Source organism: Myotis davidii, unplaced genomic scaffold (genome assembly GCF_000327345.1).
Source record: "Myotis davidii unplaced genomic scaffold, ASM32734v1 scaffold580, whole genome shotgun sequence".
NCBI lineage: Eukaryota > Metazoa > Chordata > Mammalia > Chiroptera > Vespertilionidae > Myotis > Myotis davidii.
In genome coordinates, this window is record NW_006293313.1 from 230,187 (window position 1) to 251,805 (window position 21,619).

The following is a 21,619-nucleotide window of genomic DNA, read 5'->3' on the forward strand; positions in this document are numbered from 1 at the left end:
CACTACAGGAAATAATGTGTATGAAATTCATTAATATGATTGTTATACTAGGCAAAGTTGAGGTTACTGTCTACTAGTTCTAAGTAAAATTTCTTTTAAATATCTGTTATAAAAGTGACTAGGTTGTCATAACTCATAATTGTTCTCTTTTGACAGTGAGAATTATGTAACAGATAATGTTTTACATTTTGCCTTGATGAACAGAAAGCTTCAGAGTTAAGACTTGAACACTTTCTGCCAGAATTATGTAGGCTATTATGGTCAATATGATCTTTTGGCTCTCCTATGGCCTTGATTTTATCCTGTTTTTAGTATTTAATTTCATGTATTCTTATAAACCATCTCTAAACCTTTATGAATAGAAAAAAATTTATGTATAAGTATGAAATATATTGAAATATATACATAAACATTAAATTTATTTAACAAACATTTGAGTTGGAAAGGTAATTCACAATAATTATGTACTTGCTGTATGCCAGGCACTGTACTAGTTGATATATAAATAGTAACCCATTTTTTTTCTTGAAGTGGCATCCAAATTGTATTTAGTCCACTTACATGCAATATAATAACTGATATATTTGGGTTTATATCTAATATATTATCATTTGTTTTATTTTTTAATTATATTAGGGTGACATTGGTTAATAAAATTATATAGGTTTCAAGTATACAGTTCTATAATACATCATCTGTATGTTTCATTGTGTGTTTACCACCAAAGTCAAATCTCCTTCCGTCACCATATATTTGACCCCCCTTTAATCTTTTTTTTAAATATATTTATTGATTTCAGAGGAGAAGGGAGAGGGAGAGAGAGATAGAAACATCAATGATAAGAATCACTGATTGGTTGCCTCCTGCATGCCCCCCACTGGGGATCGAGCCTGCAACCCAGGCATGTGCCCTTGACCAGAATCAAACCCGGGACTTTTCATGGTGCAGGCCAACACTCTATCCACTGAGCCAAACTGGATAGGGCCCCCTTTACTCTTTACTATCTCTCCCCCATTCCCCCTTCCCCTCTGGTAACCATCATATATATATGGAGCATTATTTATCTATAAAGAAAGAAGGATATCTGCCATTTGTGACAACATAGATGGACTTTGAGGGCATTATGCTACATGAAATAAGACAGACAGAGAAAGACAAATACCGTAAGTTCTCGCTTATATGTAGAATGTACAATAACTGAATTCATAGAAATAGAGAGTAGACTGATGGTTACCAGGAGCTGAGTTGGGGCGGGGGGGCAGATGGGAAGACATTAGTCAGATGGTGCAAATTTTCAGTTATAAGATGAATAAATTCTAGGGATTTAATGTACAGCATGATGACAAGAGTTAATATTATTGTATTGTATAGTTGAAGGTTGCTATGAGAGAACTTAAATGTTATCACTATAACAATAACAACAAAATCGTAATTACTTGCGGTAAAGGATGTGTTAATTAAACTTATAGTGATAAACATTTTGCAATATATACATGAATCAAATTACACTATTATATGTCAACTAGAGGCCTGCTGCACGAAAAGATTCGTGCAATAGGCCTTCCCTTCCCCTGGCTGTCGGCACCGGTTTTCCTCCTGCATCTGGTATCCAGGTCTTTGCTGCTCCAGCTGGAGCCGCCTTCAAGCCGTCGCTCTGCTGCTTTGCGCCTACGTATGCAAATTAACCACCATCTTTGTTGGCGGTTAATTTGCATATCTCGCTGATTAGCCAGTGGGAGGCATAGCAAAGGTACGGTCAATTACCATGTTTGTCTATTATTAGATAGGATTGTACCTCAATAGTCAGCTACAAAGCAGAAATTGATTATACACTTGAAAGCCCCAGATCATTCTCACTTTGTATCTTATGAATGAGAAACCATACTAGTGAACATGTAAATCTCTCAATAACCCCAAAGAAGACTCTATTTCATTAAAGAGAAATGTTACAAAATTTTTTATATCAATCTTCTATGAAAGCAACAAAATAATTCACTAAGTTTATTAGGGATTGAAAGACAAGATTCTTATTAATGAAAAGGTTACAAAATGGATTAAACGTCATCTCTGAGTAAATAAATAACAAGTATCTACACAAGTAAATAACAAGTAAAAACTGAGTGGGTTTTTTGTTGGAAAATAGTAGAGTAAAATTTAAAACATTATTACCCATGCTAAAGACACAAAATTTGTAGCATATTAAAATGTATAAAACTCTCAATGATTCTATTACCTTTACCAATCTGACAAAAAATGGAACAAACTAAATGCAATGTAAGCATTTTGCTGTATTTCTTAGTGTTTAAGAATTCGTACCTCGTAAGAGCTGTTCCTGTTTTACCACAAGCCCCTGGTATTTTTTAAAGGTTTTTTCATACTCTTTTCTCAAAGTTTGGTTTTCAGGGTCTTCATCAAGTAAACAAGTTAAGGATCTTCCATATTCATTGAAGCAAAGAAGAAACCCTACTGAAAAACACTATGAAGAACAGCGCTATTAAACTGTATGTGCAATATTATCCAGTTATTTTCTCTAATAGTTTAACTAAAATAGTATTCTCTGCATAATAATTATGTCATAACAGGACTTCTTAACCAAGGGTTCAAGGATGTGCTTCGAGTGCATTTTTGGGCTTCACCAAATACTTGAATCCCCAGAAATCATAAGCAAATATTTTATGTATGTACAGAAGTCTCTAACTTTCAACAGATTAGCAAGTGGGTCATGTACCAAAATGATTACTGCCTTAAAAGTAATTTTGTTAATAAGACTACTAGATTCTACTTGAGACAGATGCCCAGGATAGTCAAAGAAAGTCTATTAGGTTTAAACTTTTTAGCACTCTCTTCAGAAGAGATGTCAAAAAAGAAATATAAAAAATAAAAGCACTTCAATTAAAGGTTAAAAAAAAAAAGAAATATACCAAAGTTAAAGGTAAACGAAATTTAAAAATTACATCTATGGCCCAGTTGGTGTTGCTCAGTGGTTGAATATCAGCCTGTGAACGAGGTCACAGTTCGATTCCTGTGCCCTAGCTGAGGGCTCAATTTCTGGTGAGGGGCGTGCAGGAGGCAGCTGATCGATGTTTCTCATCAATGTTTCTATCTCTCTATTCCTCTCCCTTCCTCTCTCTAAAATCAATAAAAAATATTTTTTAAAAAATCACATCTTATGGCCCCCCAAACAGTTCCCTGGACACCTGCAGAAAATAGTTACTTTAGTCAGACTTCAAATCCCCAAGCACTTAAAAACAATTCCCTATTGAATGCTACTTGCATCAAAAACTTAAAACTTAATAAAATAGCAATATTTTAGGAGAAATGGCCAGAATTCTGATAGGTCATTTTATATTCCTTCAATTATTGTAATCCAGTGATTCTAAAACACATTTGCCTACATGGTAATATCTCCAGAATTTTGGAGGTGTCTTATAATCCATGATGATGTGCCATAGTTTAATTGGAAGCATTTTTTTTCTTCATGGGTTATTTGTAAATAATGGTACATCTTACAACCAATGGTATCTGATACTTATAGAAATATAATAAGTCCTAAAATATTGGTTCTTATCACCCATCAAAATGCATAACTTAATGGTCCCATTAGTGGTCCTCTTCGCATCCCTCCAGTTTAAATAAATTTTGGGTGCATTCAGGAGACTTGGGACTCCAGAAATAATCTAAAATATTCAGGATTTTTGAGTTGTCCATGTGGTTTAAGGCAATATTTATCTAGATGTCAGAAGTTTATAGCACACACAGAAAATTTCTAAATGTTGAAAGATCCTAATTAAGTAAAATCAAAGCTTATATGTGTGTGAGGGTGCATTTTTATAGTGTCTTGGGGATTCCATGATAGGGACATAAGAAACATATGACACTCTGCACAACAGGAATAATATTTTAACTTTTTAAAAGAAATCAATAAATTTTGGGTTGAAAAAAAAAGCCGCCAGAATGGGTTGTTGATCTGCAAAAGAAGTCATATAAGGATAGACATGAATAAATCAGGACCTCAATCTAGAAGAATTAGTTGTAGAGAGAATATGATAAATATCCTCACATATAAGAAATGTGATGTTGAAAAAAATATCCTATTCTATATTGCTTCAGTATGCAAGATTACAACCCAGGGACAGAAGTTATTGAGGAGTAGACTTTAGTGCAGAAGCAAAGAACATTATAATAAATAGAATACCACATCACAAAATAAGCTAAATCATTAAGCAGTGACATTGTTAAAGAAGAGACTAAACAACCCATTTGTAAGGGAAGTTGCAGAAAAGACTCTATTGAAAGATAGGTTAAAATAGATAATTTTTAAGGTTCTTTTAATAAGTTCTATCATTCTGCAGGCATCTCAAATTTGTATATACTAAGAAAGGAATTATTGTGCTTAATTAGAAAAATATAATTTAAAGCTAGGTTAATCACCAAATCCACACCCATTCCAATAAAAATCACAAAGGAAGAACAGCATAGGAAACAGTGGTGAGCCAGACTTCTGCTAACCAAAGGATCTTAGGAGACATACGTGTACCTACTTAGAGATTCACCAATTCAGTATCCAGACCACTAATTTAAGTCCCTCTATCTCATCAACTAATCAAAGTTAGATGAGATAAAAAAGTATATGTCAAACTATATTCATTCTGACAGTTTCAAGCTTCATCTTAACCTTTAAAATACTCTTGCATTTTTCATATACTGTGAATGGAGAGAAAAAAATCCCATTCATCCAAAGCTCATAGCAATAGGCAACAATAGTGGGGTGAAATGCCACTCTAAAAGGATATCAGCTTTCTTCTTCTTAGAAAGTTCTTCTTGCCAAAGCTCATGTCTTTTTAATTCATGATCAATGATATTCATACACAAAGCTCCAATTTTATAGTGAGTGATAAGTCCATGAAACTGAGAAAAGCTTCAAAGAAGAGATTTTAGTATGTGTTTAAAGTAATACATTTTGTGGGTTCAGGAAATTGTTTAGGGTAAACACTGGTACAAACAACACAGAAAATAAATTTGATATACACATATCAATAAATAAATATAGAGCTTACTAAAAAAACTTGAAATTCTGAGATTCCTCTAACTATATTTTAAGATATTACTATTAGCTGAAATGAAATTATTTTTAAGTTAGAAATTAAACAAAACACATTTATAATTAAAAACCATTTAAACTATTCAGATACCCTCAAAATAAATCTTCAGACTATCATCTAACAAAACTAATACTATAACAATACTGTTATTAAATAAAACTAATACCAAAGAATAAACTAGTAAAGTATTAGCAATCATGTCCTGGCCAGTAGCTCAGCTGGTTACAGCATCAACCTGATATGTCAAGATTACGGTTTTAATCCTTGGTCAGTGCCCGTACAAAAATCAACCAATAAGTGCATAAATAAGTGGAACAACAAATCAATATCCCCCCCCCGCCTTTCTCTAAAATCAATAAAAAAATTTAAAAAAATCATTAGTAATCGTGTTTTTTGCATCTTTCCTAGACCAGTGATGGCAAACCTATGACATGCGTGTCAGAGGTGACACGCGAACTCATTTTTTTGGTTGATTTTTCTTTGTTAAATGGCATTTAAATATATAAAATAAATATAAAAAATATAAGTCTTCGTTTTACTATGGTTGCAAATATCAAAAAATTTCTCTATGTGACACGGCACCAGAGTTAAGTTAGGGTTTTTCAAAATGCTGACACGCCGAGCTCAATTCATGATCCAAGTACTTATTCAGTAAATATTTATTTGCTAATTCTAGACACATTTTTAGACTAGAGAAAGGCAATTCTTTAGAAATTAGCTAGAGATTTTTTACAATGTCTCAAAAAACATCTTTCTAAAGAATATATGTGTAAAATAATACATGTGAATACATCACAGGTGTGTATGTAAACAATAACATTTACTGCACTTAGTCTGGGTCAGGCTTTATTCTAAAAGCTACCTAAAAGGTGCTACTATTACTATCCACAGCTTACAGATGAGGAAACCACGACACAGAGAAGTTAAGTAATAGAGCCAAGATCAAACCGCTAATAAATAGCAGGACTTAAATTCAAATCCAGTCAGTCTACGTCAAGAGTTCATACTCTTAAACGGTGGGTGCATGAATGGGAAGGTGTGCACACACTCATGCGCATGCACACATGTACATGCTTGGGTGAGTACAGACTAAATTAAAACAGAACAACGGAGAGGGCAGAGGATAGAAAACAGAATAAGAGTTCAGAACAGAGTATGAGCAGACACACAGAGGACTAAACGAACCAATGATCTACAATCTAAACCAATGTCATACACAAGGAGAAATACAGATAGACTATTGCTTTTATTACCTAATTTTAATACTTACCTGGAAAAACAGAAAAAGATGTAAATTATATTTGTGGCTAACTCAACACTTTGCTTCCAGTCTTCTCTCAGGACTCTTGCTAATGCACCAAGGGCAGTTTCTAGATAAAAATGGGACATGCAAATATAATCTTTCGTCTTGCCTCTAGTACAAAGGGTGATTGGTTTTAAATGTCTGCTTATAAATAAATAACAAAGCTAAGATAGAAATGGGACAACAAAGTAGGATGCTTCTTTCCAACACAGAAACCTATTTTTAAAACTGAAATCCAACTTTTACTTAAAAACTCATAACATGCAACTTTAAGTCTATTCCTGTATACAGAAAAATAAAATATGATTTAGATAAAGTAATATAAATATATTTTGGGTGACAATAAAATAATAAGACTACTTATTTCTTGAGTTGAATTTCCACTTGCTACAGTAGTATCTTTTTTTCTTTTTTAACGTGATTTAAGGTGTTTGTGAATAAGTAAAAAAAACTAGAACAATTCTAAAAAAAATAATGAGCAGTTTAGCAGGCTAACACTAGATCCATTAAAGCAAATTAATAACCAAATAAAAGTTATACACAAAATAATAAGCCTAATATTTTAATATCATGTTAAATTGATGCCAATAGACATAAATAAAACAAAAATTTTTCGCAAAATTAGCTTCAGGGAAGTTTAATAAATATCCATGCTAGATTTTTATCATGAGAAAGGTGAAATTAATGAATTAATTAATGAGAATTACCACATATTAAGTAAACATAAAGTAATGAGACTATTTTCAAATTAGTGTTGCTATATGGCCTACCAATTCTTAAAAAATATTAAATAGAATATCTGTGTATTATATATAATTTATTATTTAACTTTCTTTGGCACCCAGGATCTATTATACTCCATGGACTGCATTATCAGTATTTATCATTGTAATGGAAGTGTTCAATTTATTTGAGCTTCCAGGCTATTCAGATTATGAAACAATAAGAATTCACTATGATATTAATCCACTTTGAAAGAATTTTTTTTAACAAACTAAAAAATCATATAATGGCATTTCATGTTTTTCATATTCACAATGCAGAGCACATACTAGTATAATATATACTGGTCTCCAACATCATTCTAGAATTAAGTAATTAGACAGGCAATGTATATTAAGAGCAAAAGCTCCAAAAAGTCCTACTATCTGGACATTTCATCACTAGAATCCAGAGGAAATAGGATATCATAGAATATACTTTGGAAGTGATATACTATAATACCATGATTTAGGCAAAGGTTTAGTGACCCACTTTGCAAATTTTATTTCATTTTTCTCTTTTAGTATAGAACAGAGAAATATCTCAATGAAATTACAGCTACAAGAATTATACATGAGTTATCAAGAAATAGCCCAAAGAAAATTAAAGAGTTTACAGAAGGCAAAATTAAAATGCCATTATAATTTTTTAAAGAATATACTAAAGTGATCTCAAAATAATACCTACGAAAATGTACAACACATAAAAGGAAATCACAACTATGGTATCTGCGAAAAACAGCAGCCTAACAGCAACTGGAGGAGGCAGAACAGTTTGGTGCTTGCTTCCCAAATCCCTCCTCAAAGAACTGTCACTCTCTAATCCACCTGGATGCTTGCTGAAAAGCTCCATTCCCAGGGTTTTCTGTACTTGTCCTGACTCAGAGCTTGCTCCATGCAGCCTTACACCCAGGGCATTTGTTGAAAACTACTTGTTGAGATGTGGCAGTAATGTGCAGCAGCCTTGCCAGTTGGAGTTAACAAGAGGCTGACCTAAATCTTTAAGAGGAATAACTGGAAAAAGATATTCACAGGGTCTTTGAAAAGCTCCAACACATTCCCAGGATTCTATGTGCAGGGATATGCACATGCCAGAGAAAGACCAGAGAAGGACCTAAACTCTCATCTCTGGAAAATCTTAAGGCAGTGGTTCTCAACCTTCTGGCCTTTAAATACAGTTCCTCATGTTATGACCCAACCATAAAATTATTTTCCTTGCTACTTCATAACTGTAATGTTGCTACTGTTATGGATCGTCATGTAAATATCTGATATGCAGGATGGTCTTAGGCGACCCCTGTGAAAGGGTCGTTCGACCGCCAAAGGGGTCGCGACCCACAGGTTGAGAACAGCTGCCTTCAGGCAATGTGCAAGCAGGAAGTGAAGATAAGGCTCTTAACTACCAGCTTGAGCACTGAAGACAAGCCTCCCTCCTCCACACACACACACACACACACACACACACACACACAGAGCTCCCTCAGCAAAGGTTGGGACACGTAGTGCCAGGCATTTAAGGAAATCTCTATACAATCATCAGCTACTACTAAACTAACTGAGCAGAGGATTCAGTGGCTGCACAAATATAGACTTTACAGAAATAATCCAGGAAACTCATTAAACAAATGAACAGCAAAAATAACAGGCCCTGGAGGGAGTGGGAATCAGATTTTCAGAGTTTCCACAAAATTATTTCAAAACAACAATAAAAAATAGAAAGATATGCAAAGAAACAGGATAGGATATCTCATAATCAGGAAATACAGAGTCAACAGAAACTGTCCATGAGGAAGCTCAGATGTTGAATTTAGGAGACAGAGACTGAAAATCATCTATTGTAAATATATTCAAAGAACTAAAAGAACTGGCCCGGCCGGCGTGGCTCAGTGGTTGAGCAGCGACCTATAAATCTGGAGGTCATGGTTGGGCTCCTGGTCAGGGCACATGCCCGGGTTGTGGGCTCCATCCCCAGTTGGGGGTGTGCAGGAGACAGCCAATCAATGATTCTCTCTCATCATTGATCTCTCTCTCTCCCTCTCCCTTCTCTGAAATCAATAAAAATATATCTTTTAAAAAAAGAACTAAAAGAACTTAAAGAAGTAAAGAAAAGTATGAGAAGGTAGGAGAATGATGTCTCAACAAACAAAAAATATCATAAAGAGATACACATTATTTAAAAATGAGCCAAGTGGAAATTCTGCAATTGCAAATTACAATATCTGAAATGAAAATTCATTAATAATATTAACAGCAGATATAAGCTAGAAAAAGAAAGAATGAACAAATGTAAAGGCTGGTCAATTAAGATTATCTAGTTTCAGGAACAGAAAGAAAAAAATGAAAAATAAATAAACAGAGTCTCAAAGACCTGGGGAACATCTATAAGCATACTAACATAAGCAAAATGGGAGTTCCAAGAGGAGAGAAGACAAAAGAGAAAAATGAATATTTAACAAATAATGGTTAACAACTTCCCAAGTTTGCTGAAAAACATTAATCTGCACATCCAAGAAAATCCACAAATTCTAAGTAAGATAAATTCAAAGATATCAACACTTTAACACATCATAGTCAAACTGGCAATAGCCAAAGACAAAGAAAATGTTGAAAGCAGAAAGAGAAAAACAATTCAACATGTACATAGGATCCTCAATAAAATTAACAGATTTCACATCAGAAACCATGGAGACATGAAAGCAGAGGCATGACATATTCAAAATGTTAAAAGAAAGACAATCAACCAACAATTCTCTATCCAGCAAAACTATCCTTCAAACACGAAGGAAAACAAAAACTTAAGATAGTAGAACTCCCCTATGACAAATACTAAAGGAAGTCCTTCAGGCTGACACGTATACAAATGTCAAAAGCTTCATATTGTCTCCTAATTGAAAAAATAAAAAAGTGTTCCAGCCTGGCTGGTGTGGATCCATGGTTGAGTGTCGATCTATGAACAGGGAGGTCAGTCACAGCTCAATTCCCAGTGATGGCACATGCTTGGGTTGTGGCTTTGATGCCCAGTAGTAGGAAGTGTGTAGGAGACAGCCAATCAATGATTCTCTCTTATCATTGATGTTTCTCTCCCTCTCCCTCCCTCCCTCTCTCTCTCTCAAAATCAATAAAAAAACCTAAATAAGCACACTAATACCTCTCCTACAAGAACTTTACAGTAATTCCTTAATAATATAAACTTATGAGTGCCTGCTCTCTCTCTCTCTCTCTCTCTCTCTCTCTCCTTCTCTCTCCCTTCCTCTCTGAAATCAAGAAAAATATATATTTTTAAAAAGTATTCCAAATTAGAAGAAAAGATACAGTACCAATAATGCTTGATTTCCCTTATTAAATGATTGATGAATTTTCCAGAGAACATTTAGATGTTATGCTCTCATGTTAAATATTTGAAGAAGAAAGGTAATAAAGAGCTGGAAAAAGTATATTTTTAAGTTTAGCATAAATAATTTTAACTTAATTCTCTAATATAATTTAAAAATCATATTTACAATAATTTTTCTAATTTTAATATTTATAACTATAGGTTACCATTTAATAGTAGTTCTTCTAAGTTATCAGGATTTCGAGCAAGTTGCAGGATCAAAGCAGAACCCCGAACCTTGTCAGGTATATCTTCATACAATAACTCAATGTATTCATCCATATCATTAATGTTAGCAACTTCATCAATCTGAAACAAAGGAAGAAGAAGAAAGTATTCCAAAATAATAATAATGCTTAACAGAGCCACTGTCAAAGGAATGATATTTTATTATCAATATGTGTTGCCTTTTATAATAATAGATAAGTTTTTCAAAGGACTCATAGAGGGGGAAATTAGACCTTTGGGTGCTAGGACTTCAATACAAAAGTAATTATAAACCATACGATAAAATGGGATGTATGTAAGCTCTAAACTTGGTCTATCAATTATAAAATATTTTAAATATAATACAAAGTAATTTGTATCACTATAATAAATAATATTTCAAAACATATTGCAATAAAAATATTTAAAACACTTCACAACTTATTTTTCTATCAAAATAAATTGTCTAAAAAACATACCCAATAATTTTGCCTTTATCAATTAAATACTGACTTCCTACCTTCTTCAGGCACTTCTAAGTTCAATCACTTTTTAAAAATAATACATATGTTTAATGTTGATTGTATGAATTACTGATGGTAAAAGGCAACACCTTACAATCATATTTCTGTTAGATCAGAGTGTAGTCTTACCTCCATTCCTTCAAAAGGAGGTGGATCTTTAGGTTTGCTTGTTTTTTCTTTTTTTTCTGTTAAAAAAAAGTTGTGGTTTTTTAAAATGAGAAGACCTAGGTTTTTAGCATTTCTGAGTAATTTTTATTCTCAGCAGCTGATTAGCTAAGCTTAATTTTGCTTTTAAATAAGTTCATAGGCATCCAATTCACTCAACAAATACCTAGTGATTATACAATGTGAGTTAGTAACTCTATTTAGGGCTAACTAATAAAAGTATACATTAGGTACAAGGCAGTTTATTTCCTGTTCATAGAGAGACAAGACGAACTTGAAAAGGTTTAAACAAATTTTCTATTTCATTTGTTTTACTTAGTATAATCAAAACTTAAGCCTTTATAAGTTATTTCAAGGGCATCATATTTTGGAACTTACCCATGATGGAAGATATGTAAATGTAATACTATGAAATGAAATAACTAACCATTCAATAATCTGAGATGATTTTGCATTAAAATGTTTGTATTTTTATTTTGTTTCATTTTTGGTTTAGATTATTTGAAAATGCCTTCTATAAATAATCAGTCACTTAGTTCTAATATTTTAATGGCTTAGTTCTTGTTGAGGGACTGAAAATAGAAGCATGTTAACAGAGACATTGAGGAATGAAAAGGAAGTATTTTCCTAAGAAAGATTCATAAAACATAACATTAGGATAGTCTAATGCATATGACATATATTTAACATTTAAGTAATTAAGTCACCCATTCAAATAATAAACTAAATGTCAATGAGAAATTTAGAAAACATAAATGTAGTTGGAGTAGAGAAAATAGGTTTTCTGCCCCTAATTCTCTCCTATTGTTTTTCTAGAGTCAATATGACAGATATCTGCTTTTTATTTCTTATTTCAGCATTTGTGTGGAAATAAGTATGAAATAGAAACATCAGTATGAAACACACAGTATGAAATAGAAACATCATTTTGTGTAGAACCGTCCTATATAATAAAACCCTAATATGCAAATCAACCAAACGGTGGAAGGACCATTTGCTATGATGCACACTGACCACCAGGGGCAGATGTTCAATGCAGGAGCTGCCCACTGGTGGTCAGTGTGCTCCCACAGGCGGGGTGCAACTCAGCCAGGAACTGGGCTCATGGCTGGTGAGGGCAGTGGCAGTGGCAAGAGCCTCTCCTGCCTCCACTGCAGGCACGTGGTAAGGAGCGAGGGGTCCCGGACTGCGAGAGGGCACAGACCAGGCTGAGGAACGTCCCCCTCCCCAACAGTGAACGAATGCCGTGCACCGGGTCTCTAGCCTAATATAAAGCTCAACACATATAAAACGAATATGTTTGTCTATTCTTTTGTTTACTTATTCACAGCACTGGCAAAACAAAACACAAAACAAAACAAAAAACCCCCACATAGAGCGTAAGCTCAAACTACAGTCAAACAAGTTCAGTTTGCATTAAAAAGTCAGAAGTTCCTACTTACCCTTTCCTGACAAGGAATCTCGGCGGTTCTGGAGATAGTACAACAGCTGCTCTACCTCATTTAGTTTTGAGGGATGAATGAGTTTACATTCTTCAACCACCTTCCGTGCCAGGGAAGTTATATCTGTGTTGGCATTGAGACTCTTAAGACGAATGCTGCAAGCATATCAGAATTTTCCAATTCAAGTATCATTAAAGTAAGTGGTAACTTAAATAATATTTCATTAAATAACTTATAAAACACTTAAAGACTCTCATATAACGAAGTGTTAGGTATAATTAGGCTTAAAACAATGCAAAACAATGATTTTCTTTGAGCTGGATAAATGAGATAACAAAAGGAACATAAAGCCTACATCAGCCTTTCCTGGCAGAAGAGCATATTGGAAGACCCAATTTTAAAACAATCTTCTGATGTAATACATATAAAGTTTTTAGTCATTGGATGTGAGAATCCATATTACCAGGAGTGAATCACTTTCTGACCATAGTCACGAAATCATTTATGTTTTTCAGTTAGGAACAAGACATAATATTGGTTATTTCTGACTCAGTTTTTCTCATGGAAATTATATAGTAGAAGGAAGAAGAAAAAAAGCACGATGCACTTTAAGACCTATATGAGGAATTCTGACGAACATTTTATACTTGTTAGTATGTTAATAAAAATAAATAAACCAGCTTTTGTCTCCTTTTTAATTTAGTCCAGGAGATTCATTGGAAGATAAATAAAAAAGGTTATTCAGAGTCTGGAAACAATTGCCCGTTTACATGAATTTATGGCACCAAGGAGACTTATGAAAACATAAAATTAGGTGCAGGGTGAAGACTCCAGCAGATATGTTCGCGCAAGGCTCAGATTAGAAAAGAGAAACAGCCCTGACCGGTTTGGCTCAGTGGATAGAGCGTCGGCCTGCAGACTGAAGGGTCCCAGGTTCGATTCCGGTCAAGGGCATGTACCTTGGTTGCGGGCACCTCCCCAGTAGGGGGTGTGCAGGAGGCAGCTGATTGATGTTTCCCTCTCATTGATGTTTCCTAACTCTCTGTCTCTCTCCCTTCCTCTCTGTAGAAAAATCAATAAAATATATTTTTTAAAAAAGAGAAACATAAGAAAGTAGCCATTATATAGAATTATTTCTTGGTAAAGACCGCTGACATTTGGAGAGACATCAAGGTGTTAGAAGGCAGCAGGGACAGAAATCTCAGAAAAAGGTTCTGTACTAAGCATCTGTGCAATCATCATTCAGGTGAAGATGATCTCTCTAGAAATAAGTCCAGTAGAGTGATTTAGAAATTACTCACAGCTATATAGTCATCCCTAAGTCTGGTCCTCTTGGGATTCTACAAACTACCTAATAGCTTTTAATAAATTCCTTTTATATTTAAATTTGCTACAATGGTTTCTAATGTTTGCAACAAGAACCCTAGCCAGTACTCTGTTCCTTTATTTTAAAATTTTGGGTTGTTTATATTCCTACCTTTTAAATGCTTGATTCTATTTTTGTATAATTTTACTGCACACCAGAAGACAGAGATAGAAAGGAGAGTCCATTCAGAGAAAAACTCTCAAAAGACCTCTTCATGTTTAATTTTATCAGGGACTTCGAAATCTTGATTGTTTCTAGAAATCCGATAAAGCTGAGGCACAATAGAAACACTATAAACGTATGTTTTTAAAATTTCTTACTAGTTGTTTTTTAGAGCAGTTTCAGGTTTACAGAAAAATTGTGCATGAAGTTCAGAGTTCCCATATATGCACCCACTACCACCCCAATACAGTTTTGTTTTTTTTCTGTTATTACCACCTTTGTTACAACTGATGAACTGATATTGATACATTATCAATTTAGGTCTACAGTTTACATTAGGATTTACTGTGTTGTATAGTTCTATGGGCTTTGAGAAATGCATCCTGTGTCCACCATTATAGTATCATAGAGCATAGCTTTATTGCCCTAAACATGCTCCATGCTCCACCTATTCTTTCCTCTCCCGCCCCGTGAAACCCGGATAAACTCGATTTTTTTACTTTAGTTTTTCCTTTTCTAAAATGTTATGTAGTTGGAATCATACAGAATGTAGCTTTTCAAGCCTGACTTCTTTTACTTAGTAATATGCATTTAAATCCCCCCATGTCTGTTCATAACTTGATAGTCGGTTTCCTTTTAGTGCTGAATAATACTTGATTGTATGGACACACCAGTGTTTGCTTACCTGTTTGTCAATTGAAAAACATGTTAGTTGCCTCCAACTGTTGACAATTATAAATAAAACTGTTATACACATTCATGTGCAGGTTTTTGTAGACATAAATTTCAAACTCATGTGGGTTAATATCTAGGAGCAAAACTGCTGGATCATATGGTAAGTTTATGTTTAGCTTTATAAGAAACTGCCAAATTGTCTTCCAAAGTACCACTTTATACTTCTACCAGCAACGAATGAGTTCCTATTGCTTTACATCCTCACCAGCATTTGGTCTGTCAGTGTTTTGGATTTTACCCATTCTAATAGTTGTACAGTGGTATCTTGATCTAATAAAGCAGATTTTTCTATTTCTTTTTAGATCTATTTTTTTTTACCAACACATATATTAGCAATTTGATTCATCTTCTTTCCATTAAAAGTAATAGACAGGTTTTCTTCTTTTAGTGTATAGGTCTCTCCTAAATCCTTTCCTTATTACAAAAGACAAAGAAAAAAATAGATAGGGGTAGAATTTTTAGAAAATGTTACCTATATGTTTACTGATTATTCCTATAATAAAAAACAAGAATCTTCATAGGCAGCCATATCTATTAATAATACCAAAAACTCACAAGAAAAATACCCATATTATTTTTGGACTATAACCATCAGTTTCTCATAAAGAAATTTTCAGAAACTGGGACTCTATTAAAGATAGGCTTATACTCTCCTTTGCCAAATAAAGAAGATTGAAATATAAGTCTTCTTGACCTGGGCCATAGCACTGACTACCCAAATTTAATGACATTTTCACTTCATACCTATCTCAATCTTTATGAGTGCCCCTCCACCCCAGCTGTTGCCATTGATAAAAACTCTTAAGTTATCAACAGACCACATTCTGCTTTTGGTCCTACAACATGATTCCTCTCCAAATTGTGTGCACCAGGGTGGAGTATTCCAAAATTGAGGTCCTTGGGTTTTCCCATTAAGGATGTTTAAATTCACTTACTCCAACAACAGTAGGTAGTATTCTTTCCAGCTGGCTGACTCCCTAGTGAATGCATCTCTTGTCTAGAAAAACTTTGGATTTTCAAACACAACATTCTCATTTAATTATAGTTGAACTAGAGGTCCGATGCATGAAGAGATTCGTGCAATAGGCCTTCCTTACCCTGGCTGCTGGCACCGGTTTTCCTCTGGCACCCGGGACCCAGGACCCAGGCCTTAGCTCTGGCTGCAGCGGAGAAGCCAATCCTAGAGGCTTCTCCGCTACGACTGCAGCAGAGAAGCCAAGCCTCTTCAGTTTTCAGTCGTCTTCAGTCTTTGCTCCTCGCCTGAATAGGCAAATTAACTGCCATCTCTGTTGGGTTAATTTGCATACTCATCCTGATTGGCTGGTGGGTGTAGTGGAGTGACACCAATTTGCATGTTTTGCTTTTATTAGTGTAGATAAGGTTACTGACTGCATTCTCGAGAACTAAAAATCTAAATTTCTCTCATGAAATGCAGATGTAGGAGGTTCTAAAGGCAGAAACTCTGCTCTGCTCACTTGTCTATGGCAAATTAATAAGATCTCAAAGGATTCTGCACAATGTACAAAACTCAGGCAGCAATCACAGGCACACAAATGGAAGAGAAAAGGTGTAAGAAAACAGAAAAACGTGGGAGCATGTGAGTTAGGATTTACAGTGTATGTGTGTATGCAAGTGTGTATCTCTTCAATCTAGCAGATTATCCAAAGACTCAGTTATTTTTAATTAATTCAGTGTGTGATTTAGTCTCCTTCTAACCCAAGAAGACAAATTAGGAATATTAATAGACTAGGCAGCTACTCTTTTGGCTGTTATACACCAAACTTTCCCAATTACAGCACTATCAAAATTTTGGGCCAAATAGTTCTTTGTAGGTTGCTATTTTGTGCATTATAGGATCCTTAGCAGCACCCTGCATTCTAGCCATTAAATTCCCTTAGCACCCCTCTAGTTATGACAACCCAAATGTCTTCAGGTATTGCCAAATGTCACCTCGGGAACGGGGGTGAGAGGGTTGGGGGGGGGTGGATCAGAACCAGTTGAGAACCACTGCTATACAGAAAAAATGCAGTGCTTTTCAGTGTTATAAATACTATCACATGCACTCCTAGCAGTTTGAATACACTTAATACCACCAAAACACACTAAAATTCTTTTTAACTACTTCCCAAATCAAATTTTTTATGGAGGGAAGAAGACTGGGAGAGAAAAGTAGGTAATCTCAGACCTTTTTTACTTCCACAAAACTATGGAAGGAATTCAAGATCATTACCAGCACAACTGCAGACTGGTGAAAGAGGCCAGTTCCCCAGGAGGTCCTCAAAGAATTACAAATGCAGAAAGAAAAGGGTGTAGGATATTGGAAGATTTAAGCTCAATTTCGTTGAATCAGAAAATGCTTGTTTTATTAGGATCTTCTAGAGGGCTAGATTTTTAAGGGATGAATTCAAGGTGCATGCCCCATTTGGAAATTTTGGAAGTCATACTACTTTCAGCAATTCCAGGGAAGAAGGAAGAACACAGGATCTCCGAAAATACAAATTTCCTAAATTAAGCTAAAAAGTCCCACATAAACATATCTTAAAATTGGTTTCAGAAGTTGTAGCTTATATTCTATTATATGCATTTACTAAATGGAATAAATCAGAATAGGTATTTTTTAGTAGGTTCCCATTATGTACATAGACATGATTTTCTCTAAATATATCTGCATCTATAGTTTAATGTTGTCTCTGCTTCACTAAAATGAAGTATGTCTAGAAGAATGCCATAAAGATTTATCATCTATGCAGATTTAAATAATATCAGATTTCTACAAAGTTTGTATAAGGTTCACTACTTTCAAAATGTACACAAAGAAAGAAAGCTTACATTTTTTGGCATTCTTTTCGTTCTCCCAACATGGGATCCCCCATTTCTCCAAGAATGGTAGCTTCCACTTCATATTGAACAATGAGTGCTTTTTCTGATGGATGTACATCAATATTTCCTCCTTTAACTTTCCTGCAATGTAAAATAAAAATAGGCATAGATAGATTAAAAACTCATAAAATGCCCATGGTTCTTATCTAGGTTCTAGTTCCAAAAACAAGTGAGCTGGGTTAACATGCATTTAAATCAGATTCACATAAAATGGCAACATTCCCAAAGTGATCTATAGATTCAATGTAACCACTATCAAATTCTCAAAGCTTTTTTTACAGAAATGGAAAAGAGATAATAAAATCCATGTGGAAACACAAGGGATACTGAGTAGCCAAAACAATCTTGTAAAAGAAAAACAAAGTTGGAAGACTCACATTTTCCAATTTCAAAATGTACTACAAAGGCTACAGTAATCAAAACAGTGAAGTACTAGCAGAAAGGTAGACAAATAGATCAATGGAATAGAACTGAGCCCAGAAATAAACTCCTATTTATATAGTCGATTGATTTCAACAAAGGTGACAACCTTTCATTGGGGGAAAGAACAATCTCTTTAACAAATGTGCCAAGACACTGGGCATATAAAATAATGAAATTAAACCCTTACTGCATAGCACATTATTAACTCAAAATGGATCACAAAAATTTAAAATCCAAACCTAAAAACTCTTATAAGAAATCATAGGGGCAAAACTTCATGACCTTGGATTTGAAAATGGTTTCTTAAATAATGACATCAAAAGCAACCAAAACCCTAAAGACCTCCCTTCCCCCTAAAAAACCATAATACCCTATTAGACCTAATGAATGAATTCAGTAAAATTGCAGGATACAGAATCAATATACAGAAATATATTGTGTTTTTATATATCAATAATGACCTATCAGAAGGAGAATTTAGGAAAACAATTCTATTTACAACTGCATCAAAAAGCATAAAATACCTAGGAATAACTTTAACCACAGAGGTGAAAAACTTATACTTTGAAAAGTATAAGACACGGAAGAACTGAAGAAGACACAAATAAATGGAAGGCTGTACCTTGCTCATTTATTACAATCAAAACAATATGGTACTGGCATAAAAACAGACATATAGATATATGGAATAGAATACAGAGCCCAGAGAATAGAAAATTCTCACTTATATGGTCAATTTATCTATGACAAAGGAGGCAAGAACATGCAATGGGGTAAAGAACATGCAATAATAAATGTAACACAAACTGGATACATGATAAAAATTTAATTGGACCATTTTCTTATACCTTACACAAAAATAAACTCAGAATGGATTAAAGACTTAAATGTAACACCTAATATCATAAAACTCCGAGAAGAAAACATGGGCAGTAAACTCTTCAACATCGCTCTTAGCAATATCTTTTTGGATATGTCTCCTTGGGCAAGGGAAACAAAAAATAAACAATAAACAAATGAAACTACATTAAACTAAAGCTTTGTAGAGTGAAGAAAACCATCAACAAAATGAAAAGACACCATTTGCAACAGCATGGATGGACTTGAAGAGTATTATGCTAAGTGAAATAGGACAGTCATAAAGATAAACAGCACATGATCTCACTCATGTGGAATCTAATAAACAAAAGAAATTGATGAACAAAATAGATCCAGAGACATAGAAGCATGGAACAGACTGTTAAACTTCAGAGGGAAGGTGGGGGAGGGTGGGTGGGAAAAGATCAACCAAAGAACTTGCATGAATATATCAATAACTCATGCACACAGACAATAGGGTGGTGAAGGCCTGGGGTGGAGCTCGGGGGTGGGCTAGAAGAGGTCAATGGAGTAAAAAAGGGGACATATGTAATACTTTGAAAAAGAAAGATGTTTCAAAAATAAAAAATAAAAATTGGAAGAATAAAATGATCTTGAAATCCTATTTACTTTTTTGAATGTTATGGGTTGGACTGAATAAATCTCCTTATCTTTGAACTCCTTTTCTACAACCTACTAAAGCTGGTTTTTCATTCTAGGGGAAAAAAAAAGACAACCTACTAAATGGGAGAAGACATTCACAAATGATACACCAACAAGGGGTTAATATCCAAAATATATAAGGAACTCATACAACTGAACACCAAAAAACAAACAATCCAATTTTAAAAATGGGTAGAGGACTGGAATAGACGTTTCTCCAAAGAGGACATACAGATGGCCAACAGACATGAAAAGATGCTAAACATCACTAATCATCAGGGAAATTCAAATCAAAACTACAATGAGGTATCACCTCACACCTGTCAGAGTGCTATCAACAAATACCAAGTGCTGACAAGGATGAGGAGAGAAGGAAACCCTCATACACTGTTGGCGGGATTGTAAATTAGTGCAGCTACTATGGAAAATAGTATGGTAATTCCTCAAAAACTTAAAAATAGAACTGCTATATTATCCAGCAATTCCACTTCTGGGTATTTGTCTGAAGGAAACAAAAACACTAGATATATGCACCCCTATGTTCACTGCAGCATTATGTACAATATCCAAGATATGGAAGCAACCTAGGTTTCCACCAATAGATGAATGGATAAAGAAGATGTGGCACATATCAGCAATAAAAATCTAAAAATACAAAATAAGTAAAAAAAAATATTATGTTAAGTGAAATAAGACAGTCATAAAGATAAACAGCACATGATCTCACTCATGTGGAATCTAATAAACAATAGAGAATGAGTTGATGGGTTGACAAAGGGGAGGGAGGGACTAGAATTTAAAAATCAATGATCATGTAAAGCTTTTTAAAAAAGCAAAAGCAACTAAACAAAATATGAATTTAAAACTTTTGCATATGAATGGACACTATGACGAGAGTGAAAACACAATTCACAGAGTGGGATAAAATATTTGCAAATCATTGGTATGTTAGGGAACCAATTTCCAGAAAATATAAAGGTTTTTTTCTCCAAAGAAGGCAGAGAATGGCCAAGAAGTATATGAAAAGATGTTCAATGTCACTAGTAATTAGGGAAATGTAAAGCAAAACTATAATATCACTTCACATCCATTAGAATAGCCACATTTTTAAAAAATAAGTTAAGTGCTAGCAAGGATGTGAAGAATTGGAACCCGCATACAATGCTGGTGGGAAAGTACAATGGTGCAGCCACTGTGAAAAACAGTTCAGTAGTTCCTCAAGAAGTTAAACATGTAATTAGCATATGACCCAGCAACAACTGAAAATATACCGAAAGAGTGAAAACAGATGTTTAAACAAAAACTAGTACTGGAATGTTCATAGTAGCTTTATTCATAATAGCCAATGGATGGAAACAGCCTAAATGTCCATCAACAGATGAATGGATAAACAAAATATGCTATATCCATAAAATATATTGTTATTCAGCTATTAAAAGAAATGAAGTACTGCATTGATGAATGCAAAACATGGATAAATGCTGAGTATTTATACTGTGTGAAAAAAGCTTTACACAGGCCACATATTTATCATATACTTATATCACTTCTCATAAACACAATAAAATAATTACTTCTGGTAATATCCAGTTTAAAATATGTATTCTTTGCTACATTTTAAGCACCATAAAGGCAGGGAAAGTATGTCTCATTCA

The 21,619-nt window shown here is 34.2% G+C and overlaps 1 protein-coding gene across 2 annotated transcripts in view; it reads right to left on the minus strand.

The window, feature by feature from the left end:
- KIFAP3 (kinesin associated protein 3) overlaps positions 1-21,619 on the minus strand; it is a 112,800-nt gene that overhangs the window by 89,291 nt on the left and 1,890 nt on the right. For both annotated transcript variants that reach the window (XM_006766988.2, XM_006766989.2), the window contains exons 2-8: positions 17,970-18,101; positions 12,878-13,032; positions 11,400-11,455; positions 10,707-10,848; positions 6,373-6,472; positions 4,794-4,918; positions 2,317-2,415 (exon numbers count right to left, since the gene is read on the minus strand). In XM_006766988.2, coding sequence (XP_006767051.1) covers positions 2,317-2,415; positions 4,794-4,918; positions 6,373-6,472; positions 10,707-10,848; positions 11,400-11,455; positions 12,878-13,032; positions 17,970-18,101 — 809 coding nt within the window. The remainder of the gene's footprint in view (positions 1-2,316; positions 2,416-4,793; positions 4,919-6,372; positions 6,473-10,706; positions 10,849-11,399; positions 11,456-12,877; positions 13,033-17,969; positions 18,102-21,619) is intronic.